The sequence below is a fragment of the Falco naumanni genome, chromosome 8 (genome assembly GCF_017639655.2).
Source record: "Falco naumanni isolate bFalNau1 chromosome 8, bFalNau1.pat, whole genome shotgun sequence".
Classification (NCBI taxonomy): Eukaryota; Metazoa; Chordata; class Aves; order Falconiformes; family Falconidae; genus Falco; species Falco naumanni.
In genome coordinates, this window is record NC_054061.1 from 29,321,752 (window position 1) to 29,349,673 (window position 27,922).

A 27,922-nucleotide genomic window follows, 5' to 3' on the forward strand; every position below is an offset into this window, starting at 1 on the left:
TAGCCACCTCACATTACCTCAGGCCGTAACATGGCAGATTGATCGCAGGGCGAGCGAGGACCAAATCCAGCCGCTGCCCAGCCGCAGAGCCGTGGCCCATATCAGCACACCTCTGCTACAGGCCATGACTGGAGGCGCTGAGCCTCGTCGGGACGATGGCACTTTGGTGAAAACGCCTGTTTCGGCTGCTGTTCGCCTACTGCGGAGGGGAGGGGGGCGGCAAACCCCGGCCCACCTGACACAGGCAGCGCCGCCACATCTCCCTCAGCGCTCAGGCGGCTGCGGCGGGAACCGTGGGCTGGCAGCAGCGCGCGCCCCGCCCCGCCCAGCCCCGCGGCAGCAGCCGCCAGCCCCGCGCGACCCGCCCGCCACTGGGCACAGCCCCGGGGTGGCGGCGCAGCTCTCGCGATAGGTCGGCCGGCGCGGGACGGGCGCGGCACTCTCGCGCTGCCGTCGCCACGCCGCCAACTCTCGCGAGAGGCGGCGGCGCGGAAGCAGCGTGGCGTGCGGGGCCGGGCTGTGCTGAGTCGTGAGGGGCAGTGGCGGCCGCTGCAGGATGCCGAGCGCCGGCGGCCGCGGCCAGGGCCAGGGCCAGGGCCAGGACCGCCGCCCGGAGAGCGACGACTCGTCGGCGGCTGATGTGGGTGTCCGCAGGGAGGGGGCGGCCGCAGCTGCCCGTCCCGAGAGGGGGAAGGGGCAGGGTCCGGCCTAGCGCGGTGTTGGAGCCGCTGCAGAGGCCGGCGCTGGGGGGCAGGCGGCGACGTCCCCCGCGGGGTGGGGAGGCCGGGCCCGAGGGGGGGTTGTCCGGGCCCAAGGGCAGAGCTGGCCTTGCTTTTGCTCTGCCTGCCCACCTCATCCGTGGCCGGCCAGGTGCAGTCGGCTCATCGTTCACTGAGGAGCTCAGCCCCTCTCCGGTCACACAGCGTCTCCAGAGCCCCGCCGGATCCCGCTCCCCGCGCCTGTGGATAGAGGAGGCCCCGCCTGAGCGATGGGAAACTGCACAGCCCTGCCCTGTCCTGGAGCCTTTCCCCGTTGCAGCCCCCTGCAGAAGCGTCTGGGCTGCTGCTGCTTCCTAGCAGGCCACTTCTGCAGGGCTGCCGGTGGCTCCTGGCCTGGCAGGTGTTCCTGTCTTGCACTTGAAGATCACAGAGCTGTGTTGAAAAATTGTAGGCCAGTATTTCTTAAAGGAAAAAAAAAAAAAGTATTAAAGGCGAGCATCGGTTCAGTTTGTTATAAAATCACTTCTACTTTTGAAAGGCCAAAAATGCATCAGCAATACAGAATTCTGAGTATAAGTGGCTTCTGTAAAACTATACATGGGCCGCAATTCACCAAAAGCACAGAAATGAAGACACTCTGCCCTCCCCCAGTAAAGTATTTAGAATGAACTTAGGTTCATATATAGAGTAGAATAAATTAAATAAACCAAGGCTTTTTTTATTTGGAAATGAGTGAGCGTAGTTGGGAGACTAGAATTGTGATCTTTTTGATGAAAAGGCCACATCCCCCTATGTCTTATCTAACAGATTTTGTTAGTAGTCAGACAAGCTTGCTTTGGCTGTCATAATACTATGCAATATGCTGGATTTCTTAATGTGCCTGAATATGGGAAAGAAGTACTTAATGGATCTGCTTCTGTAGGACTCATATTTTTTCAGGGGTAGGGTCTTACTAACTTCTGTGTAGCAAATAATGATTCTAATGCGTGTTTGTTGTTGTTGGAACTTGGTTTCTTCTTACAGGGCACAATTATCTCACTTATATTTCTTTTAAGAGTCTAAACCAGAATTTATTTACTTTAATATTGCAGCTAATTGTTTCGGATTACCTGAGTTAACTCTGTAATGATTTTGTTCATCTTTCTGTGTATGCTTCTTTGATATATGTTTCTCACCTCCATTTTAGGATTATGCTAAGGAAAGATATGGAGTGTCATCAATGATACAATCCCAAGATAAACCAGGTTAGTTAAAAAACTTAAAAAACTTTTAAAAAAGAGGAGGTGGGGGGTAGGGAAGAAGGAAAAAAGAAGTTATATACTTTATATCTTCAGTACTTGTTTGAGAAATTATGTACCAAACTTTTTCATTCAAATCCTGCTCCCATTCTTTCCCTTTATTTGAATACATTTGGCACTTCTGAGGCTGCATTTGGAGTGCTGTGTTCATTTTTGGACTTTCCAATGCAAGGAAAACATTGGAGCCTGTCCAGTGGAGAGCTACTAGATTGCTCAGGGGACTGGAGCACAGAATCTTCTAGGAGAGGCTGAGGGAGCTGGACTTGATCAGCCTGGAGAAGAGAAAGCTCATCTTACTACCATTTAAAGCTATTTAATGGGAGGGTGTAGAGAGGGTAAAACCAGACTCTTGAAGGTATGTGGTAATTGGACATAAGGTCATGGGTGCAAGTTGGAACACAGAACAAATTCTGATTAGATAGAAGGAAAAAAAAATCATGATTATGGTTGGATATTGGAACTAGGTCCAGAGAGGTTATGGAATCTCAGTCTTTGCCCTTGCGTGGACCACACCCTACACAGCTTGTCCACCACTGCAGGCTTGACTTTTTATGGATTAAGTTATTACTATTTATAATGTACTGAGTTCTGAGATGTCAGGTTTTTTGTTTGTTTGGAGTAAGTTCTGCTATGGCTTGCAACAGCACTGCTGTCTCTCTGAGCAGGATATCTGTCTGCTTACGCAGCCTTCATTACTCCCACATATGAGCACCAAATCCATTAATATTACATATTAATATTTATGAGTTTTATCATTATTCACACCACTGTGAATCCTGGAAATCCTCATTTTCTACTGATGGGGAATTGGGTTTCAGCAAGACTTGTCAGCTAGAGAGCAATCTTCCATGCCAATATCCCAGAAATATAAATCTTCATATTATTCAATGTATGAAACAGGAATGAGAGAAGGTAATAGACTGGCTTCTTGCAGCTTCTTCATAATGAAATGTAAAAAGGAACATAATCGGTGATTAGGTGATTTTTTTTCTCCTCTGAATTGTTGTTTTGGTTGACCTGCTTTAGGACGGGGAATGCAGAATGTAGGGAAGAGGAGGAGCCACAAAAGCAATCATAGGTTGAAACCATCTGAAGGGGAGCATTATGTTAAGAACCTAACAGGACAAGAAAATCACTGGAGGCTGTATTAACAGTCATTATTGAATAAAATACATACTGCCTGTCAGGGAACCAAAGTTGAAATCCCATTGTAAGCCAGCCCAGCTGCTGGCTGCAGTGGTCTCCCTCTTGCTGACACTGAGTCTTCTGCTGATGTTTCAACATGTTAATAGTAACAACGTGTTTAAGCAGCTTAGCAAAATGAAAGAATTTAGCTGGGGGTCTGGTGACTGCTGGAAGGGGCAGAAACGCAGCCATCCGTAGTTAAGTGTAACCATGTAACAATCCATAAATTGGTGTGCAGTTGCAATTTAAAAGGTATAATATTAAGAAAAAGGGAACTTCTTCAAGTTAGCATCTGACTGATTAACCTGTACTGCTGACTGTAGGCTGAAAGTTTGCCCACTTGGGTCTTCTTCCCTGTGCTCTTCTGTGATGGCGTTTGGCTCACTAGAGTTTCTGCAAACTGTTCTTCCTCTGCCAGTTTCACACCCCATAGCAAACAACTGTGTGAGAGACCCAACGTAGTAGATTGAGATGGTGGGTTAATTTCTGTTCTCATGGAGAAAGTCTACTCTGCCAACTGTCTCATATTCAAAAAAACCCACTCAAAAATACTGTGGAGAAATAAACTATGTTGAGAAGGAAGGTGAAAAAAGCTACAGGAGATTATATGAAAAAGGCCGAGTGCTGTATTTAGATCTGTTTTCCCCTTGACTCTTTGATCCTCATTTACAAATAAAGAAAGCCAATGTATGGACAAGGTGGAATAGGTTTTCTGTTGGGCTTAAAATACAATCTACAACACTCTTGCTGTTCCATTTTTTGGAAGATGGTTATCCAGAACTCCAAAATAAGGTAACGATAAAACCCAAAATGCCTGTAATAAATAAGTTTAAGATCAGCCTAGTCCCTTCCTTGAGACTAATTCCCTCTTATTTAAAGATTCAGTAGTTCCTGCCATGGAGAGCTCTTATCAAAGGATTCACTGACGGTGAAGTCCTCATTCATCATCAGTAGTGTATATATGCTACTGATACATTATTCTGCTTGCATTGAATGTCTTGGAGGACCTACTGCTTGTGGCAGGGGGTAATGAGGAAGCACAAATGCGAGTGTTCCCATCCGTCTGTACAGTATTAATTTTGTTTGTTTCTGAAGTGTGTGTGGATACATGCCATTTCTAAGTCAGAATAACAAATTGTGGTATGACATGTGCAGATCCACATACCGTCTGGTAACTGGGGCTGACACAACACAAACAGCACAGATGCGGATAGGAGCTCAGTTGGATGTCTGCAGCGCTGTTATTGCTTTTAGGCTTGCTGTAGTAGCTGCACTGTCCCAAGGACACAGGCTGGACATGAGAAGTTAAAAAGGTTAGGGTGATCAGAGAAAATTACTCTCCCTTTCCAAGAGATAGACGTATTGTCCTTTTGCCATACTCATAGATTCTTGTTCCTCTGCGGGCAAATTAAAACTCTTCACACATTCACAAAGTAATTGCATAAATGCTCCACCCAGCTCTACTGACCTCACACACACGCACCTGTGTCTTCATTCTTGGCCCACTTCAGTCTTTCTTCTACTAATGTTAGCTGAACTGGCTATCTGACATTCCTGCTTCCTGTTACATCATGTCTTTAAATCCTTCCTGCCTGCTTGAGGCTATGATTGCTAGTAAAGCTCCATTTGCCTTTCCCTTTTTCCCCCTTCAGCCCCATTACGTTAATCTCCCCTCCCTGGAAGCTGCTTTCATCTTATGCTGATTTTGGCTTTCAGTTTGTTTTATTAAACTTACCTTCTCTTTTTAAAATTTATCCGACATTGTAAAGATGCTGGCACTTCACAGAGACAGCAGAAATATTTGTCATACTGCTCAAAACTCCGTGATGCAAGATAAACAAACTTAGTAAACAGGCTGATGTGACAGGCAGGGAATGGGGATGGAAAAGCGATTTTGTCTTGTATAACCTGCACATCTTTTGGGGTTTTTATCCTCTCCTGCCATGTTTAGAAGAGTTAGAGTTCTGAGAGAAAGATAAGGACATTTAGTATATTGAAAAGAAAAGATTGTGCTCTACAGGAAGGAAACGAAAAAATACAGTTTCTCCATAAACATGATACAAAATGGCAATGAAGTTGAGGTAGCATGAATATTGAATTGGAGCTGGAAGTGTAATTTCAGTCTTAGAGTGTTTCATTTAAACTTCATTTAAAATCTTTGTTCCCTTGTCTTTACTACAACTATAGCACGATTTAAAATGTCTTTTATCTTTGTGTTGTTTAATTGTAAGTGTTTATGTGGCAATAAGACAGAAGATGTAAGTATAGCTTGCATTTGTGAAAGTACAAGTAAGTGGTAGTCTGAAGAGTATGGTGAGAGGACCTTAAGGAAGCTTTATTTTTATTGTGGAAGAGGTAGAAATTACCTGAAAAGAAATCCAGGTGAAATATGTGAGAGTACAAAGGGAAGATGTAAGCTACAGTATGTTGGCTGGACAAGAGAAGATCAGTGATGAAGACAAACGATTGCTTACACTAACAGATGAGACATTATCATGAACTACTGGCATTTTAGAAATGAGAGGAAAAGACAACTAGATTCAGGAAGTGTTGAAGAAGGGAAACAAACTGATGTAAAGGTTGCTACATCTGGTTCTCTTTAGTGGAGCACATTAACAGGACCAGAGGCAATGGGCACCTACAAGAACACAGGAGGTTCCCTCTGAACATCAGGAAACAGTTCTTACTGTGAGGGTGACGGAGCATGGGCAGAGGTTGCCAAGGGACATTGCAGAGTCTACTTCTGTGGAGATGTTAAAAAAACTGAATGCAGTCTTGGAGAACGGGCTCTAGGTCCACCTAGAGCCTGCTTGAGTAGGGGGTTGGACCAGATGACCTCCAGAGGTTCCCTCCTAACCTCAGCCACGCTGTGATTCTGTGATCTGCTGTTGGAAAAAATTACTTTATAAAGTCTCTTTTTTGATATTGTTTTATTACCCTTTTTATGAAAGGTGAAATATTTTTTAACAATTCATAACATATAAAATTTTGTGTTAAACATGTCTTGTTTAGTTTTGGTGAAGCATGAACCATTATGTATCCAAAAGATTTCTAAAAATATTTATCTAATGCAGATGGTTCCTGAAACGCTAAGGATCCATAAAAAGGGTAACACCTCATTCTGTGCCTGGAAAATGTTTTAAGTTTCTAACAATACAGTTTTAAGTGGACTGAGGTAATTTAAACTGTCTGAATATCAAACTCTTAGGCTAAAGCTTACGGGTTGTGCTGGTTGCATGTTTCCTATAGTGCTATGCTGGTAAAGTTTGAATATCAGAAGTTGCTGGCAAGTGATAACATCTTTATTTCCCTTTCTCCCTTCCCCAGTGCACGCGTGCGCACACACACACGCACATATTATTAATACATTTGAGTCAATTTCCTATCATGTTACTCTGTGCACTTTCATTTTGTTCTGGTTTTAATGTCTATCTGTGAATAAAAAACTGCATTGCCCTGAGCATAAGCTAATAAACATTTTCAGCCCCCTAAATTCCCAGTGCAGAATAATAGGCTTGCAGGACAAGCTGTGACTGGTACTCAGGAGTCAGAGGGAAGGAGTCCAGAATGGCAGATGGTAACCTGGGGTAGGCAAACTTTGGAAAAGTTCTGGCAGAAAAAGTCTAGAGTGGAAGTGCCTCAGTAAATTTAATGCTGTTTTGAAACAATGGAGAAGTCTGAGGAAAGACAGAAGGTGAATTTGCTTGTGTTACATATCACAGAATCTCCCAATAGACTCATGGCATATCTCTAGTTGGAAGAGACCCATAAGGATCAGTATTTCCATTGAAGATTTTTTTCTTTGTCTAAAAAGCAGTGTTTTTAACCACGTGTGAACTGTAAATGAGTAAGTGCAGCCATTAGAACGTTGAGGTTTTATGCAGTATGTCCACTGATTTGTAGAAACTCTAAGAAATAAATGTTTGAAACCATGCAAATATACATTTGGCCAAAAATCTACTGAAAAATACAATTAAACAAGTACATTTCAAGGAACAGTGGCATGCAGCCAGTATATTGGCAGTTCATAATGGTTTTACACAATTTTCAATGTCCTGATTTATTTAAAAAATATTTTCCTGTGTATTTTTTTTTCCTTTACTCTCCAGAATCTGTCCTTTCCAAACCTTGCATTCCTATTGTTATTTAGCTTTCTTGAGTTCATAGAATTTGAAGGGTTCTTTCTGATGAATGCTGGCTCCTACGATAGTAGTGCTTAGCAGGTTGTCAAAGAGATTGTCCCTTAAAATAATTTTTACTGGTTTTACACATTAATACTCTTACTGCTCCAAAATGTTGTTGTTTTTATCAAAGTAAATATTTTTTAATTTCTAATACACATTTATTTGTGGTTTCTCTTTGTTATTTTAAATAATAATTGTTTTATGGTGATACTCACTTACTTAGATACAGGGAATAGTTATGTCATCTCTGAGCCTTTGTTTTGCAACTTTCATGTTGCACAGTGGAGGAGGACAGACACCTGCCAGCAGAAATTCAGCCTAATAAGTGCAGGTAGTACAGTGCAGCACAGCGAAGTCTTATCAAAAATAGTGTAGTCATGCTGGGTCCTGCCATCCGTGAACCACAGTAAGTCTTGTTTTTGTTGTAGTGTAGTTTGACCCCTGTATATAAGTCAAACAATAAGGTTGAACCAATTTAAACGACTTGATCAAGTACAATTCACTGAGGAAGGAAATGGGATCTTAAGTGTTCTCAGTACGTCTATTATGCTGTAGTTACAAAAAATTATGTTTCGGATTTATGATAAATTCTAGTAATGGTAGAAATTGTATTTGGAGTTTAAAGTGAAAAATGCTTTAAAATGTGTTTTTTTCTGTGATTTAGATAGAGCTTTGATTCGTATAAAAGATTTGACAGTGGAGAAGGCTGACGAAGTGGTTTGGGTTCGTGGCAGAATTCATACAAGCAGAGCTAAAGGTGAGATGCCTCCAGGGTTTTTATTTTTATTTTCTCATATTGGTAGTGTAACCTGAATGTTTATTTTGGCTTCATGGCCTGCTAGTTATGCCTTGCATACAAGAAGACTTTGCTACCTGGTTACTTCGTGTTCGGTTAATTTCTTTTTTTTCAGCCTCTCTTTTTCCCAAGATGGGAAAAGGAAATTTTATTTTCAGCTCAGTGGAAATTGGGTATTACTATTACATTGTAGTAAAAGTGAATATTGGTTTTATCATATTATTAAATAATGTGTGGACAATTGTAAATAATAGGAATTTAAAAATATTCTCGTCATTCTCATTTGGGTGTCAGTAGTTTTGAGACAAAACAGTTACAAGCTTTTGCTGTAAAACGTATCTTTATTTTAAATGGCTCAGTTGTCAGACGGGCGGTATTTATTCTGCTGCATATGAATATTTTCATTATACCTTTTCTTTGACAGGAAACAAAAATCTGTGTTAAAAATCTCAGAATTTTTACTTTCAGTTACCAGTATCTGATTATATGAATATGAACATAAAGTAAGAAACCTCATCTTTCTTTAACAAGACAAAGGGAAAATCCTTTTATAGGTTCTCAGTAGTGTGGGCTGTCATACTTGGCCGTCTGACAGCCATATTTCTTCCCTGGGATCAGAAGTGCTCTCTGGAGATCAGTTTGCCATATGCAAACTTAAATAGGCTTTGGCCTTTTCAGTTGACATCAGATGCTGACAACTGTTGTACTGGTTTCGGTTATGTTTGGCAGCTCTGTAGTGAGATATAAATACCTTGTCTTCCCAAGAGTTGAAAGAAAAGAGCATATATAAAGAAATTATTTTTGCAAATGAAACTTAACAGTAGTCTTAGAATTGGGAATAGTGCGAATTAGGGGAGAGAATCCAGTACAGAATATTGTCACAGATAACCAGATTAATTTCTTTTTTGGAGGCTTCATTTTCTTAAAAAGTGTGTCTCTTAATGAGTGTCCATACTGCAGTCAGTTAAAATAAGGAACTGCATCTAAATATATACATACAATACACATTTTAAATCTTTAAATTTGGGAAGTTCTCTGTGATTTCCTCAGTAGTTCTGTAATGTGTGTTCTTACAGGGAAATCTCTTTTAGGTATGTATAGAAATTGTCAACTCCAAAAGCTGTAAAAGCTTTGGTCGTTACAACTTGAAGTTGCTCAGACAGGAAATAATCTATTTAATTTAAATGTTACTATCAGCATCCAAATAAGAGTATCCTTATGGCTTTTTCTTTTGCAATTGTAGGATGAGTTTAGACTATTAACAGAATTTAGTATATAAAGACAGGTGTCTATGCAGACTGTGAAAACAACATAAAGTTCAATGGTTGTTTATTACTGTCCCTGTGTTGCATTTATATAGGATATCTTGCTTTAATTCAGTTAGAGTAACATATATGTAACATGGTAATATTAAGTTAAAAGAAGCTTGTTGTCATCCTTCCTCTTTGACCTCAGGAAAAACTTGTTTTTCATGAAATAACAGTGCTTATTTTCAAAACTCTTTAACATAGCCTGAAGAATGAAAGCAAAAGGAGTTGACTATTGGCATGAATCTCAATTTATTGATTGTGCTTTTTGTTCAGACTTGGTGTGACAACACAGAACAATTCACACATTCAGGGAATGCTGCTAGGGAATGCCATGTGCTTGTTTACTCAAGCTTTAGGGGAAAGAATCTTACAAGAAAAGCGAATGTTTAAGAGTAAAAAGTAATATTAGCCTTTCCCACATGCATGGTGCTGTTCCTACAGTTATGGAAAGGAAGGTCTTGCAGAAAAATAGCTTTCTCAGAAGCTCGAATTGACTCCTAAATAACCAACATACCCTTTATTTAACCTGGTCTAGTTCTGACCAATAAACCAAAAAAATTTAATGTGAACAACTGCAGAATCCAGCTGTCTTGTATAGCAAGCCACTCATGGCATCTGATGGAAATTAATTGAAGGATGTGTAAAGAATGGGGTGTTGGGAATTTCTGTGGGTTGTACCAAAATTAAAGTGCTTGAGGCCCTGTGGTTTTTATCGTAGATTGAATAAATGTTATTTCTGGCCTTACTTTAAAGCCAGCCTCAGCTACTGATCATGTCTGTCATTGAAAAGTGGTTGGGAAATCATTCTGGGTTCTGCCAGGCATCTGGGACTTGCCCAGTATGTTAGACCTGAACATGTTTTTGGTTTATGAATGTAAAGGTTTCTAAAACATCAGAATAGTATGTCTGAAAATAAAGAGTACCACCAAGAGCAATTTAAATACTAGACCAAATTTTATAATAAACCGTATAAAGTTTTCTCTTTGCTGGCAGATGTCTGCAAGTAGCAGTTATTAATTGATATGACTAAACATTTTTTACTTTTTGTACATATTCATTCCTTAGATCCTTTCCTTTCATGAAGTCTTGTGTCATTCGGTACTTACATCCAAGAAAGGAAATGGATTCCTGTTTGGTTTTATGTACTTACTTTTGACAGGATTCTCTGTGTGGTGTCTTCTCTTACTGGTTCAGTGACTAAAAGTTCCTTGCAATAGACCAAGTCAGACCTTTTTAACCAAATTTCTTTTGAAATTTTTTGTCTTTTTAGGCATTCTTGTGGGACACAGTATTGGTTTGTTTTATAGAAACGGAGTAGTTTACTGTTGAATGTCAGTAAAGTTGATCTCTACACTGTTCACTTAAATACCCTGTAAATATTTTGAAACACGGGGAGAACCTCCCATAATCCCAATTTTTTTCTCACTCTGATTCTTCCTTTTTTCTGTCTCTTGATCTGGAAAGACATCTAATCATGAACTAGATTTGATTATGGCTTGTCTTTTTTGATACCTTACTTTGCACGCCTTCAGCTCTTTTGGGAAAGTTTCTGTTTCCTCCTCCTATCTTTGTAACTGTGATATTTTAACTACTCCTATCAGTGAGGTTTGTTTGATCACTTGTCTTCTGTGTGATTAGAAATGGTTATATTCTACAAAACATTCTCTTTCCTTAAGAAAACAACTACTGTTACTCATGACAAAAAGATTTGAGTCCTTTTATAATGCAGATATTGGTCAGACTTCTAGTGTTTGGGATTAAGTACAACTGCCAGACTTTGTTCTGATTTGTAGAATAGCAGGTCCCTCCATTTATTTCACTGTCTTCTTAAATACTTACTAGTTGAGTTACAGTGTTGCTGTCTTCAGCTGTGTATTCCTTGTTTGAACACCTAATGCATCATTGCTGAAACTTCAGTCATATTTTACTGAATGATGTGTGACTAAAATCATGGAGACAAACACAATTTTCTAGGAAATACTGTATCAAACCACATTGTAAGTAAGAAATACTTCGATGTCAAAGATGTGAGATATGCCTAGCTTATCCAAAGAAAGTTACCATATTGTGTCCTATGGAAAAATTGTACTTAATTTGTTGAACTGCTGGATCACAGGTGTGTGTACCTCTGAAGGCTCTATTTAATTTCTGAAGCCTGTAATTTTCCGATTTAAATCTGTGGTGTAATGTTTGCCTGCAAGAAATAGGTACATCCGTACCATATTGCCTTCTTTACTTAGATATTGCTGCCCCTGGACTATGGAAATATTTGTACTCCAATTTCTGAAAATATGGAGTTAATTTTGTTGAAATTTTTGGGTTTTTTGTTTGAAATCACAATCATAGGACAAGGTCAGTTATTTCCAATAATTATAATGTTAATCTGTAATAATATGTTGTATTAGTTTTGTATGTTTGCTTTTATTTCTATCAGAATCTGTGTCATATGTTCTGTATTTATCTTCTGATACCCTTTAAATTATCTGCAGCTATGTGTTAGAAATAGTAATCTACATAATTACAAATGAAAACTGCAACTGGCTTGTCAGTGTTCAAGTTAGATACGTGTTGATTTTAATGTTTTATAGTCTTAAATCAATGATAACTGGGAAAGAGCTGTAACAAAGCTCCTGGCTTCTTCCTATTCTCACCATTTTAATGTAAATCTTATAACGTTATGAGTCAGAACTTGGAAGTAAATTATATTGATGCATTTTATCAGATACTGGTACAACAATGAAGTGTTTGTTAATTTCTCTCTCTGAGGAAGAAGCATTTTAAATCACCATGTTTCCTTACATCTAAGTTAAGAAGTAAATGATTATTAGAGAAGTGAGGAGAAATATGAAGTGATTGTAACTGTCGGCTGAACAGATCAGAAAGAACTTTGTTGACTTGGAAATAGCCATTTTAAAAGTCAACGAAGTGCATTATGTTCTTTATAAATTATTATTAATTCCCATTAACTTGTTTTTCCCAAAGCTGTTCATGAATAAATTGCTCTTACAGGAATTCTAACTTGGGTCTTTTAGGTTCTTGTCATTCACCAGAATCAATACTCCTTTTGTTCCCCTTCATTCTGAATGTGTGGTGTATTGTAGAATGAACATTGTTGGTTTAGTCCCTGTGGTGCAAAATCAACCCTGTTTCTCTCAGAGGAGCTTTGTAAAGTGAACTCTGTAGCTTTAATGTGAGAAGATGAGAAAAAAAACTTCTTTTATAATACTTGAAGTAGTTGTGAGCAAAGCAACAAGGAAAAGTATGATTTGCTTCTTGCAGTTGAGGAACAATAGGTATTTAAAAAGTTATGATTTCTATTTTTTTGTTTTGTCTAGATATTACTTATCTTGGAAGGCTGACTTATTTTTAGAAAATGGCCATTCACGTGTTTATAGCTGTAAAGCAGAATTACTGGATTTATCTCAGTGTTTTGGGGTAGGGGGGTGTGTGTTTGTGCATGCAGAGCTGACTTGTTTGATGTAGCTATTGGGGGCAGGGTCAGCAAGGGAGAGAGAGAAACACACAAACACCCCCTTAAAAGCTCAGGTTAATATTAAAGTAGTAAAGCTTTTTTTCTCATTCACAAAGTCCTCGAGTAACTTGTCCTTAATACACCTGCGTTGTTTTTCTTTGTATTCAGGGAAGCAGTGTTTCTTAGTCCTGCGTCAGCAGCAGTTTAATATCCAGGCTCTTGTGGCTGTGGGACAGCATGCAAGCAAGCAGATGGTAAAGTTTGCTGCCAAGTAAGTAAGCAATTATATCCTGTTGTCAGAGTAAACAATGGTGGGAACCAGGACTCCCAGGGGTTGGGACCATTTTCACACATTAACATCAATGCTTCGTTTGTTTTAAAATGTAGTTATTTAAATTGTCAGCTCACTATTAGGTTGAATACATTACAGTGACAAAAGATAAAACAGAGAACAGGCTTGAAATTCATTCTGAACTGCTGAAGCAGCATTCTCTCGCCATAGACAACCTGCATTAACTTTCAAGCTGGCTAACAAAAAGTCTGGCAAGCTGAGCTTAGTGGGACACTTCATTTTGTGTGTGGTGGTGTGTGTGTCTGCACATGTTCAGGGTTTTCTTCTACAAGATGTGCAAGTGTAGTAATACATTTTATAGCTAGAACTGGTGTGAAGAAGTTCCACATTGCCTGTGGCTTATTGAGTTGAAGAAACCAAGAGTAGCTTCTGTGCACTGGATTAATCTTACTTGCACCTTAGTTTTGTAACTAGAATGTTTAAGGAGGGATTTCAGTTACTTTTTAAAATATTTTTGGGGCAATAGTTCGACTTGCTAATTAAACAAGTGTTTGTTGCAGCAATTTAAATTCAGTTATTTGCTTTGTCTTATTCTCAAAGATAAAAAATTACCTTTCCTTGCTACTTGCCTCAAGGTTGTGCTTTCAGTTTGTCCAGTACTAAATGCTTTTAATTTATTTTTTTATATATATATATAAAATTAACTAAATGCTTTGTCCAGGACAAAGGAGCTTTTAAACATGTATATTTACTTGTTCACAGATAGAAATGTGGATCAATTTGGTGCAATAATATGTTAACATGTGGCACTTGAGTTGCTTCTGTGTAGTTCTTGGCACTACTCTCATGCTTGGGAAGGGAGCCCCCACTAATTAGCTGCAAAAGTGCTACAGCCTTCAACCTTCAATATGTCAGGGAGAGGAGGGATTCATTATAGTATAGACTTCCAGAAGCCAAGTTAAGAAGGTTAGGATAATGCTTCTGCTGATGAGGTTCAAGGCAATGGGAGAACAGAACCAGCAGTGTTTGTTTGGCGGTGCTTACTGTTGGCAGTGCCAGTGTGAAGCATGCTGTTCACAGGTGTTTATGAGCCAAAGTGAAGTGTTCTGTTTCTTCATGAAATAGTTTCGCCTCTCCAATGCTTAGAATCTTTGAAAAGAATTCAGTGTATAATCTGCTTGTTCCCCAGTTCATCTCCCTCTAACCTACCAACAGTCTGCCTGTACTCTGGAACTTGCACTACAGAACAGTGAAACAGTTCTTACAGTTGTGATGCTTACTCTCCTATTCTCTAGTTCTCTCCAACAGATTTCTTTTTCAGTTTTCTTGGTGGTTCTTTGCTCCATGAATTAATTTCTTACATTTCATGGAGTGGCAGAGGTCAGTGGTTAGGAGTTCATGAGAGGGAAGTTGGTCCTTACTCTTTTATTCCGTGTGCTGACTGCCACTTGTAAGCATCCCATAACTCTTTTTGTGATTCATTATTCTTTTTTTTACTCAGTTTTCTGTCAGGTTAGTGATTTCAGCTAGGTCGTGGAGGTCCAGAGCTAACCAGCAGTGGTAAATGGTAGAAAAGGGTATCTGTAAAGAGTAGAGGGCAAAGCTCCTTTCTTCTTCAGCAGCACTGAGCTGTTAAATCAGATGGAACCTCATCCTTAGGTTCTCTCCAGCTCGCTGTCATCTTCCCACTTTTCTTGATGTAACAGATCTGATTTTCTATGAGTAGCCACACTCATGTGTGTACTGTCTTTTGAACTTTTCATGCTGCTTCTTTTTTGTGATAACATTTGCTAGCTAAATCCAGATACTTCAGCCTCTCTATAGCATGCATGGTTTACTCATTATTTGTGCATCTGAAATGCTTACATGCTTTTCACCATGTTCTTTGAATGATAAAACTTTCTCTGCTATAGCCTTCTGGGTTTTCTTTTGGGGGCTTGCCTTTGTGGTTTTTTTTGAACACCATTAGTGCAGTTATCTTCTCATGATTCCTTCCCACCAGCAAACCAATTTTATTAATATCCTGCCATGCTCTGACTTTCTAGTGTTTTATCTTCTTCTATAATTATGTCTGATGTCACCATTGCAGCTGCCTCTCATCCTTCATAGGCTGCTGCTGTTCCTGACTTCCAAGTGCACTTGTGGTCGTTGTGTCAGTAACACCTGAAGCACATAACAGTACATGCCTTGTCTCAGCCACTTTTCCCCCTAGTTTTCACCTGCTGTGGAATGATGCTGTTATTACTAGAAGATGAGGCTGGTCTTAAATGTCTAGAAATAACAGTAACTGTTTCTCTGCTTTTCTCAGTGTGTTTTTTCATCATCTCCTCTTGTTTCCTACACATTAAATAAACAACAATATTGAAGAAAACATTTAACTTAAATACCTTACATATTTAACTGAAATAAACTTCTTCAGTGGTAGTACATTAACTTTATTTTTCATGTGCTGCTTTCTCATTTTGATACTGGGTCTAAAAGTTTCTTTGAAATAGTTTGTGGAATTCTGGATCTTTAAATTTTAATGAGAACTGATTTAATTATGAGCATTTTTTGTACAATTTTTCATAAATAATAAACAAACCAGTTCCTCTTTTAGATATTGGCACATGGAAACCAAGAACTTTCATAACCTTCTGCGGTCCTGCAACATTCATATAATAATTATCTCCATTATCATAAGAATGTAAATTCTGTTTAGTGAAAGATACTTAATACAGGTTTAACTCAGTTTTACAAAGACATTTCTGTGAGTTTAACTATGAAAAGTTTCTAGTTGAACTTTCAGAACATACGTAGGCAAGAACATAGAATCAGTGGAGATACTGAATTGTCGGCTGAGGAGCTTTCATCGGGGAAAAAAAGTTCAGCCTAGCCCTGCAAGGGATGCTGTGTAAAAGAAAGAGTTAAATTGTCTCTTTCAGCCAGAAGAGGTGCCAAGTGATGAAATTAGTAATTTATCAACCTGATTTTTTTCCATAAAGTATTGGGTGTGGTCAGTTTTGGGTTTCTTTCTCTCTTTTTGTATCAGTATTGAGCCTTTCAGCCCCCACTACCATAGCCAGGTGATACAGTGTAGCAGTTGGGAGAGGTAGTTGATAGGTTTTTATTTAGTTGCCGAAACAATACACCCTCACTCAGAAAGTAACTTGAGGGCTCTTCATAGTAGGTTAAAGAATTAAAATCCAGAAAAGAGATTTAAAAGGCGAGGGGCGGGGTGGGGTGGGGGGGTAGAAGACCGGTAAACCTGTAGGAAAATACTTCACAATGTAGAAAAATATACATAAGTTCATCAGCTAGATAAATTGGTAATACTAGGAAAACGTCGGATATTGCAGAAATACTTTCTTTAGCATTTCTGATTTTTGTATCGGTGATCTGGAAGAAAATGTCAAATTGCAGCTGTTAAGTTTTCTGGTTACACAGAAATGGGAATGGTGAGCTGGGGGCTAGGAGGGTATAGTAACCAGTGTTAATTTAGAATAATCACTTTGATGCTTTTCAGTGTGAAATTGTACCTTGGTGATCATTCATTCAGATTCTGTATATGTTCAGGACTAATATGTAAGAAAGTAAATGATGAGAAATGTGAGGTCATGATAGATAACTGACTTAACAGGAGTCCATGCAGTTCTCTTACCTACTATGCTAGGAGATCTCTTGAGTTTTAAAAAAGAGGAATAAAATACCATAAATGTAATATATGCCAGTCATTAGACCATTACTGGAGTATCTTGTCCACTTTTGTTGTCTTTGTGTCTGATTATATGTCAAACTGGAAAAGGTTGATGGTGAAGCTGCAAGATTAAATGGTATGTGGTCAGGCAAGTCTGCCTTCCTGTGAAACTAAAGGAAACTCTCTATTCTGTCCAAGAGAAATTAGTAAATCATTTAAATCCCAGTCTGATGGTACATATGCAAGAGGATTTTCTGCCAGTGGAAAGTTATTTATTTTGCAGATACAAAGGTATGCAAGATGCCATGAACAGATGGTGAAGCTAGGTAAATTTGGAAGGGAAATAAAGTGGAATTTTTTTCAATGAAAAAAATTTAAAATATGTAGTGGATTTTCTTACTTAAAATATTTAAAAGGAAATAGGCTTTTTTTCCCCCAGAAGATATCCAGGTTCTCCCAGATATGTTGGTATAGAAAGCAGATTATTATATTTTTAGAATAAAGAGAATAAGAATAGGGGTTTACCTGGTCTTAATGTATACAGTGTCAGTTAACTGCCCTTTCAGAGGGCTTAATGCATGCTTATTGTATTTGTGCAGACAGTATTACAGTTGCTTTTATTGAGCTGAGTGTAAAATATTTATACTTTCAACTATTTACAAAGTGGACTCTTTTTCAAAGTAAACTCTATTGCCTTCAGCTTTCACTGAGATTCAGATAAAGGATCATTGATTATTATGTTTTCTGACAATTATTTCATATTTTTAGACTTAATAATGTATTAATATAATAATTTGTGCAGTCTGCTTACAGAAAACAGCGCTGAAGAAAAAACCCAAGAAAATGTCTGAACAAGTATAGATGCTTCCATTAAGTAAAACATCTATTTAAAGTGTATAAATAACCAAGTTTCTTCCAATTCTTCAGACTTTTGTTCAAGAAAATGTTGATTGTGATTCACTTAGGGAGGCCTGCATGGGGTTCAGCTTGCAACATGAAGCTGTTGATGAAAGATGTTGTCATACAGACTGCAATAATGCAATCCTGTGGTTAAAAGAGAAAGTCTTGGCTAATAGATGTACAGATAATTAAGAAGGACGTAAGGCATCTAGTGGACATTTTAGTAATTATAGTCTTGATTTTTTGGAAGAAACATTACATATAAAGAAGCAGTTTGCTATACAGAGGAATTTTTTTAGCATTGGACTTCATGAATTTGTTACTAAAATAGGTTCTTTAAGGATTAAACCATATAAAGATGTCATCTGTCTTTTCTTTCTGCATCATGCATTCAGTTTAGTTTCTAGTCCTTTGTAATACTAGTTACAGATAGAAGTATTGTTGTCTTTAATGGAAATGGTGATAGCTTTGGCATGGTTTTCTGCCACTTGTTCACTTTTTTTGGTTTGTTTGGGTCTTTTTTGTTACCCAAGAAAATTTTATCAGAAAATCACCTAGATGACTTAGTGCTGGTGCTGCAGAGAATGCTTTGCTGTAGTTACTGGCATTTAATTAAATCATTGTGTTTCTTGTTGTAACTTGAGCTGAAATTATCATTTCAGTAACGTTCTTAGAATTACCTGGTGGGATCAAAGCTGCATCTTCTAGGTTTCTGTAGTTTACATTTGATGTTCTGTGTTACAGACTTCAGGTTTTTACAGCACTAGATCTTGCTGAGCAAGGTTCAAACAGAACTCAAAACATGACCTTTTACTTCTGTGCCAGATTACCTATGTAGTCTGAATTAGCAAAAACATATTTTCTAATTATCAAATGAAAGTTTAGAGTAGATGATGAACATTTGTAAATACAAAGATGGTCCTATGCCATAGAAAACTTGGTAGCACTTATTGTGTGCCCAGGCAATTATATATGCATATTTGGATACAGGGATCTACACAGGTAGGAACTGAGTTGAAATAAGTCTTAAAATCATGGCAAATTTAATGACTAAGGAATGTTACAGTTTTGCAGTATGTTCCAGACTAAGAAGCATACCATTTTAATTGCAACTCCAGTTTAGAGGGAGAGAAACAGTGCATTTAATCACAAGTGCAAAGTTGAAAAGTTCTGTTATGCAAGTTCGCAAAGCAATATTACAGTTACAATGATGCAAAAGTCAGTTTCTTCCTGTATTTTTAGAATGATACCCTTTTGCATGTCTTGAATTCTGTGCATGTTTTCATCATAGGTCTGTAGTTAATTCAGTAGCACCAGTTCTCAGCCATGGGATCAGTAATCTGCTTATGAGTCCATCATACAATACGCTTACAACTATTATTTTCTTTTTTGCAGTGTGGAGAATTTGCTTTAATAAGTTTAAAGCATTATTTTTATTTGCAATTATTAGTGAGAGGGCTTTTGTTCAGCAGATTAGAGACTCATATTTTCAATGAAGACACTGCTATTCATTTTATTAGTAGTGTTCTCTGGGCATTTGCCAGAAATTTGACATGAAAAAGGAAGCGGGGAAAAACAGAGGAGAACTGCTTAGGGGAAAAAAAAGTTAGCACAAGAATAAAACGTTTATTCTTTTAAACGTTCATTATTTGAAAACCAAAGGGAATTTATAGGTACACCTGATACTATTTTAGCATGATATATTCTCTGTGTGTTTCTTATCATCATGTTCTCTTGCATCCAAAGCCTTGTATTGCTGCCTTAGTCTTTTTAAGGAGTTTTAAACTGAACCATTTGTAAGAGAGTGTACTTCTAAGCACTTAGTGTCATTTCTCCTCGTCTTTCTTGAATGTACTGCTTCCACCTAAATAATGGAGATGAATGGAAGCTCACCCCTAACTAAATGAATTCTGATTTAAAGCCTACTGTCGACCTCTGCTTTGTACAAATTTAGTTATTTGTTCATTATATTGATTTGAGCAGCTGTAGCTCTTTTAGAGCATAAATGTACCAGAAAAACATACTATTTACAAATTTTACGCAGTGTAGAATTGCCTAATGGTTAAGCAAGTCAAGCATGTGAAGCACCATGGTATGTATAACTTTTAGAGCAGCTGACAATGAGTTCTGTCACCTTGAAAGTATTACCATCAAAGAAATAGTGTAATCAACTCAAGTGCTCAAATCTGGCTTTATTTAATTACTTGTAATTTACTTACAGTGCTGCTCTTAAGTGTTGAGAATTTTGATGCTTGAATTTTCCACTGTTCCTTTAATATCAGATTTTTCAACATTTTGATTGTTTTTATTTAAAAACTCTGTTGAATAACTTAAATTTGAACTCAGCATTATAACGTTAAAAAGTTTGTCCCAGGTTAGATCAAAGATCCATCTTGCTTTTCTTAAGGCTGATATGGATGCTTCAGGAAGAATAGAAAGCAGGGCAAGCAAGCAGTTGTAGTTGGCAACACTTGGTGATTTGTATCTCAGCTGCTTCTGAGTCACACCACTCGGGCTTTATCAGAGAAGAAAGCCAAGTTTCCAACACCAACTAAAAAGATAAACTTAATTGTTTAGCCAGGTAAATCCTACCTTAAAAATGTGAGAGAACGACTAATTTCAAACATAGATACTTCTAAAGAGAAATTTCTCAGTCCTAGTAAGTTTCTCATGTGCTTTTACTGTAGCTGTACAAAAAGACTGTAGGGCCAGAATACCCAGATTTTGTTCACAGTTCCTAAACTGACTTACTCCAGGGGTGCTAGACAAACTGATGCAAATGCAAGTGATTAGGACTGTAGTTACCATCAGCAATAGCTTGTACCTGTTTGTCCTTACCTCCTTTAACTAGGGGTTACTGCCCGTCCGATAATACCTTGTGTGCGTCCAAATCGTATCTCACAACCCTCTAGCTTAGCTGGATGGGTTTTGTGTGTTGGGCTTTTTGGGGCATGGAGAGAGGGGTCTTACTGAAAAAAAAGCCAACCTTCTAAACTTGAAGATTGTTAGTTGTTCTTTGCTTTACTGAGATCAGTGGCAACCAGCTTGTCTGATGACATCCTTGCTCTGACCTCTTATTATTTGCAGTTAAATTTTGGGCCCACTACTTCTGTTTCTAAAGGCTTATGTGGTCAGTTGATGTATATAAAGTGCTTTCCAGGCCTGAGAATTGACAGATTAGGTTAATTGTAGCAGTTAGCTTTCGTAAGAAGAAATACTTTATGGTATTTGGCCTTTTGTAAGCAGGCTAGCAGAGACAGAGTGAAAATATATTTCCAGTGGGGGTGAGATTATATGTACAAAATTACTGGTTTGAAGTCCAGTATCCTTAAATACCTAAGTAAAAACTGCTCATACACATCGTTTTCTCACCTAGCACTCTTGAGGATTTTGTTATTGTTTACTTATAGCACACATACTTTAGATCGTATTTTTGGAAGACTTTCAAGATGTTATATGGTGTTTTAATGTACTATTAGTGACTGTTAGCAGAGAGCAATTAAGATGTCCTTGTCATAAAGAAATGACTTACAAGAATCTTGCAGTAACAAGTCATGTAGTTTTAAACAAGCTCAATCAGTTTTTATTTTCCCCTCCAGATCTAGGACTTCCTTTCAGTTTGTTGTTCTGCTGGTTAAGACACATCTTTCAGATAATTGCATCAGCTGACACATGCATGAGTGTACGTGGCCTAGAAAAAGAACTGTGCAGCTTGTCAGTTTATATATACACGCAAAAAGAATGAGTGAGCACTAAGCTTAATCATAATTCTTTCCCTCCCAAGTCTTCCGGTTTGAATTTATTGTGGCTGGGAATATTTTAGCGAAGTCTTTCATTATTCAGTTATATATATAATAAGTAACTTTACATAAATCCTTAACTCTGCTTTGTTGTTCGAGCAGTCCATACAGTACGTGAACATCCTAGTTCTCGGTGCTGAGTCTGGTGAAGTGTGCAATGAGATTTAGTAAGCCTCCTATCCTATCTTTATTGACAGCATCAACAAAGAGAGCATTGTGGATGTAGAAGGCGTTGTGAGGAAAGCATATCAGAAAATCGGAGGCTGTACTCAGCAAGATGTTGAGCTTCATGTTCAAAGGGTAAATTTTTTAGCAAATGGAGCACTGGTTAATTGTTTGAGAGATTATCTGCTAGGCTGTCTGTCTATCTACATATATAAACTTTGTCAATAAGCAGTCCCATATCAGAGAAATACACTGCTTTAAACTACAAATTTCAGTGTATCGTACATGAACATTTCTGGTTTTAAGAGATCAGATTTTTAGAATTTCCTATTTTTATCTGCCATTTGAATTACAGTACCAAGTAAAATAAAATATCTCACTAGAATAATTTGGCTAGGAATGATTGTAATTCTAGTTTTTTATTCTTAACTGCAGCAGATACTGTAATAAAGCATCTACTTCATTTTAAGTGCAAGTCAGAAGTTTCTTCTTTATCAGAAATGTTACAATCTTCCCCTTAGTACCATGGAATGGAATACATAATCCTCAGCAAAAGTAAAGCGCTGGCTTAACAGTATGGAAGCTCTTGAAATCTAAAATATCTGTAGCTTGTGCTGTAGGGCTGGAGGAAGTGCAACTTTGTAATTTGTTTAAATAGAAAGCGTATTTAAACCTTTGTGTAATATCCTTTCCTTCTAAAGGTTTTCAGCCAAAACTGTATGCCTACAATGCAGCTGAAACAGTCATCTCAAGAGTAGAGTGCAAGGGCTATTATAGTTAGAGCAGTAAGGTAAATTTTAACTAACATGGTTGGGGAAAATCTGCAGATCTGGAAGAAATATATGTGCAGATTACCATATGCTTCAATTTTTCTGAAAGAATATCAAATTCACCTATGACTAGATTGTAAGGCAAGGGAAGGTGGTTTTCATTTTCTTACTGTATTTTAGGTATCTCATAAATTTTCAGTCTGTAATGGCTCTTTTAGATATAATCAGATGATAAGTAAATATTACATTAACAATGACAAGAAGAGGATGATTTTGCTCGAATCGGAACCTAAAACTCTGTGAAATCTGGTAGTTTCAGACCTGGCGTTCATGCCAGTAGGCTTTTCCCTCAGGCAGTGTGTACTTGCTCAACTCAGTGCTTCCCAGAAGGAAAAAAGATATTTTTAATCTTTCAAAAGGAAAATAAGAACAAAGCATTTTGAGTATTGTCATGAGAATGCACCCGTGTAGCTCAAGTATTTGAATAAAATCACAGTCTTTCAGCTAACAGCCTATGCAAACACTGTTTCAAGTGTATGCCAGAAATACCCTTTTGTAAATCACACCTCCTTTTGAGCTGAGTCTCATGCTATTTCTGTTCCTGTCTCAATTTCAGATCTATGTGATCAGTTTAGCTGAACCCCGACTGCCCTTACAGCTGGATGATGCTGTTCGGCCAGAAGTGGAAGGAGAGGAGGTGAAAACTTTGCATCCTCAGATACTTTTTATTGTCTTTGTAATTGAACAAAAGCATGAAAGCCTTAATGCAGTGATTCTGGGGGTTTGCTGGCCATGCGTTTTACTTCCTTTATGTTATCCAGAACGGTGTTAGAAATCTCCATAGCTTTAATGTCTGTTGAACTGCAGTAGAAGGTCAAAAACAGAGGATGTGCAATCTTGTGTGTGTGTCTTCTGGATCCTCATAGCTGAGTTCTGCCTGTGACCTCTGGCAGAAGTTACTCCTTAATCTTTGCTATGCTGCCAGTTTGCTGTGTGTTCTTTCTAGAATGATCTAGAAATTCTACTGAACTTAGAAGTAGCCCTGGCTTTTAGCCATAGAATGTTTTTCTCCATTTATTTTGTTTTGTTGTGGTTTTTTTGGGTGTAGGGGTTGGAGGTGTATGTATTCATTATATATTTTTGCACAACCATTTAGGATGCAAGAGCTACTGTAAACCAGGATACAAGACTGGACAACAGAGTAATTGATCTGAGGGTAAGAAACCTGCTGTGTTGCATGCTTGCCTGCAAGTGTTTATTCTTCGCATTTCTAACCCGTGAAGCAATAAAAGCTGTGGATTTGATGGAAGTGTATTGCTGGCCAGAGGAAAAATAAACAATGTATTTTTCTTTTTTGAGTGGCATTGTGAAACACAGGGTTTTTTAATCCTAAGTGTTCACTTTTCCTGACATTAATCGAAGAAGACTTTACTGGTAGCTTAAAGATCAACATTTAGGATTTGTCATGTGACTATGTACATCAGGGCTTTTTTATTTACAAATGTCAAAGGTGACTGAATAGGAACAATTTGGAGACAACATTTCTTCTCAAATGTAGTCTTTGATAACCAAAAACTGTAGTAAGAGCTTGGTTTTGGAGCATAAAATGGAAGTTTTGAAATTAATATGTAACTTAGGTGCCGTAATGCGTATCTCGCAAGAGAAATTGTACTAGGCTATGATACCAATCTCATTCTCTTTGGTTCTTCCACAGCATTCATATGTTGTTTTGGGTTTTTTTTCTGAAACATCTTTCTTCATGTCAGAGGGACAGACTTCTTTGAATTCATAAACTCCCAAATACTTACTTTTTTTGATCATCAGCAGAAAATGATCTACTAAATCACTTACAGAACTTTTTTTCTTTTATAATGAAACCACAGCTAACACTAAGTGCGTATGAAGTAAGTAACCGTTCATATTGACATGAGGCTTTCTGGTCTTTTCCCATATTTGGCTCTGCACAACAAAATTGTAATTAACTTTTCATTGAATGAAGAGTGTGCTTAGCTCATTTTTATGGTGTTATCTAGCACTGCCTTCAAAGCTCTAATAATGGCAGTTTCTCAGTAAATCAGTCTATGGGCCTGGGAAATCAAAAGTCAGTTATTGGAAAATTTGGAAGAGTTCTGGCACTGGGATGCTTAAAGCATTTGAACATCTGATCTCCTTATTTCAGCAACTAAAACTACTTGTGCAAATTGTTTTGCTTGGACCAAAGTTAATTGCTTTTCACTTGACCTTATGTATAATACTGTGAGCAACTTCAGTTTGTGATTACTTTTCAGGATACTCAGTATGTCATCATATTGGTCTCTTCATCTGCGTCTTAAATTAAGCCTTTGATGAAAAGAATTCTATGCTAATGGTTGAAAGTGGAAATCACGTAAAGGATCGTGGTCTTATGGTAGTGGTAAGGCAGTGTACTAAATTGAAGAGGCAACTATGGGATGCTTGAAGGGCGGGTTTTCTTTGAAATTCTGGTGATGAAGAACGATACCCACAACACTTCAGAGAAACTTAAGAAAATCCATTAAATTAATGAAATACCTGTATAATAAATGGGAAAGAGCCAAGAATCCCAAAGAAAACAGAGAAATAATACAAAGGGAAATAACAGTTAAAAATATGAGCTGAAAATAATGGCATGAAAGTATCCTTGGCTGTATTTCAGATAAGGGCATCTGAAGAGTAAAACCTAAGAAGGTATATAGTAATGGAAAAAGAAGGGAGACTGTAATGCCAGAATAAACACAAGAGATGTAACAGAAAGGAGTGGGCTGAAGTTCTTCCATCCCTGTACACATTCAGTAGTCCAGCAGCACTCTTCCAATACTTCTTCTGCATCTCTGCCGGTATAGTAATAGAACATTAGTTGTCAGTATTTTGCCTGGAGAGTACAGATGGTGAGCTAAATGGATGCTGCTATAACCTTTTCTAACTTACGTGTCCCAACCATTGTCAGTACACCATTTATTCAGCAACGTTTGGCACCCTGTTTTGAGGTCTGAACCTTAACTTTGCCTTCTACAGAAGCTATTTTTCTCCTTAGCTCCAACAGGAGCCACAGCATGGTGCTAAACAGCTATTTCATGCTGAACAGAAATTCAGGTTAACTTTTTACAAAATTGATGAAAGGATGAAATGTCAAATCTCAGTACTTCATTGCCTTAAGTCTCATCATCTGCATGTATCTGGGGCTGGATGTACTGGCCGCAGCTTTCCCTTGATTAGGCTTAGGTATCTATCCTGCCTTCCTCCTATGTATGGAAAAAGTTTCTGACTGTGTCACACTTGTCTGTGTGTCTTTTCTGTTGCACATTTCATTATTTGCTTCAGAACAAAAGCAGATGATTTTGTAACAGTAGGCTCATGCCTACCATAAACTTGCTTTGTTTGTTATGCAGGAGCAGAAGATTCTAAATAATTATGTGTTACTTAGACCTTTTTTTTAAAGGGAGAGCTGAATAAGCAGAAAAGGTGTTTAACGGAGAAACGGGAAATCCCAGTGAGAACACACATATGTGCACATTCTAAGCACTGTGTGCAGTGGAATCATGAGAGCAGGGGCACAAAGGCAGTTTGTCCTTCAAAGTAACTGAAACAAAACAAAACAAAAAGTAGTAATTTGTTTTCAATGATTTGGTTGCATGGACTGGAGCTGTAGTATGAATTGAACTTCAGAGAGCCCCTAAGTGTGCAACTTAAGTAAGCGTGTTGTAAGGAGGATCAGAAGACACGGTAATGTTAAAAGCGCAGAGGGGTATCTGAAACTATTAGCATTGCTGTCCCATACCTCTTCCTTCTAGGAAAAACAAATTGTGGGCAGCAGGGAAGAATGTTGACAGAATAGTTCTAACAGAGATGCTGTGATGATCTGTTCCTACAAGTATGGGAGGAAGTCCAACCACAGATACATGTACCATCGAGTTCTGGTTTCTTCACTGCCCCAGTTTTCTAAGGAAGGAGGAGTCATCAAACATCAAAAATAAGAGATACTATTTTTTGGAGAAAGATTTAACAAACTAAATGCATAGATCTTGGCTAGACTCAGACTAAAAATAGTCCCTAGTATGGAACTAAAATAATTTTTGTCCCTTTAAGTACAGTCTTTAAAGTATTTAAGCCGTTAAATTTTAAGTAGTGATTAACCACTGAGTTCATTGGATAGGGCCAAATTGTGATAAAGTGGAGCTGCGAGACTCGAATCATTACATCAGTGAAAGGGACTGGATTCCCAAAAATAGCATCACTCCATCCAGCTATGATGTATAACAAGGAGACTTTGATTATGATGTAATAGAAGGAGTGCAGTTAATAATAAGGAAGTTACATTGGTGGAGATGTAATATGCAAAGTATTCTACAGAGATTGTAAGACTTCCATTGCTGTGTACATGTAAAAATAGACTGAGTAGTTGCTGAGGAAGATCTCCCAGAGGTGTCTGGTAATTCTGTTTGAGGTTAGGGATGCCAAGTACTTAAATGCCAAGATCCCAAGCTATTGCCATAGTTGTTATTCTGATGTATGGAGGGAAAATGGTGACTAATTAGGGTGGAGAGGTGTTAAAAATCCTTTCCAAGGAAGAGGACTGACAAAGAATGAATCTATTCCTGATGGGTTAACTCATAAAATACAGATCACATACTTGTGGAGTAGAAAAATCAGGGGTATAGAGACAAGAGAGCTGGGAAGAAAAAATAAAAGCCCTTATACAGACCAAATTTTCTTTTACATAAACCACAGGTGACTGTGAGGAAACCACTGTTTACCTAAGTATATATTTTTCCTTATAACTTAATGAGGGTCAAACCAGTTGGTTCTAGAGATGTTTGATTTACCGTTCCTTTATCAGAACAATTTAAAAAGGCAAATTGGACCACTGATATGTTTTTACATCTTTACTTTTCTGCTGTTAAGTTTAACTGAAGTATTCAGTGATGTGTAGACTTTCCATGTCTATAAAAACACCTACAGAAACCACATTTCATTAAGATCTGTGGTAGACAAAAAATGAAGACACGTAAAACACTGATTTTTAGGATTTTGCTTCTTATTTTCTCTTCCTCTGAAGAAGAAATTAATTCAGCTCATTCAGTTTTAACAATGGACCTGACTGATGTCCTTGTCCTGGCTTATTTGCTATCTCCAGCAGGGTTTTTATCTTAACAGTATCTGTCCAAATTTGACTTCAATTATATGCATTTTGCAGCCCTGATGCTATAATCGTGTCTGCTAATGCACAGCTAATTGAGACCAAAGCGTAGTCTTTTTAGGGTCAGTATTATCCTGTTTAAACTGTTCAGGGTAAAGCATAAACATTAAACTGTATCTTTAGTAGTTTATGGATGTCAG

The 27,922-nt window shown here is 38.1% G+C and overlaps 1 protein-coding gene across 1 annotated transcript in view; it reads left to right on the forward strand.

Annotated features, from left to right (window-relative positions):
• Window positions 1-482: 482 nt before the first annotated feature.
• Window positions 483-27,922, forward strand: part of DARS1 (aspartyl-tRNA synthetase 1) — a 41,413-nt gene continuing 13,973 nt past the window's right edge. The window contains exons 1-7 of the mRNA XM_040602636.1: window positions 483-640; window positions 1,906-1,963; window positions 8,051-8,143; window positions 13,133-13,235; window positions 21,830-21,932; window positions 23,184-23,264; window positions 23,724-23,783. Of these exons, the coding sequence (XP_040458570.1) occupies window positions 557-640; window positions 1,906-1,963; window positions 8,051-8,143; window positions 13,133-13,235; window positions 21,830-21,932; window positions 23,184-23,264; window positions 23,724-23,783 (582 nt within the window). The 5' untranslated portion in view covers window positions 483-556. The remainder of the gene's footprint in view (window positions 641-1,905; window positions 1,964-8,050; window positions 8,144-13,132; window positions 13,236-21,829; window positions 21,933-23,183; window positions 23,265-23,723; window positions 23,784-27,922) is intronic.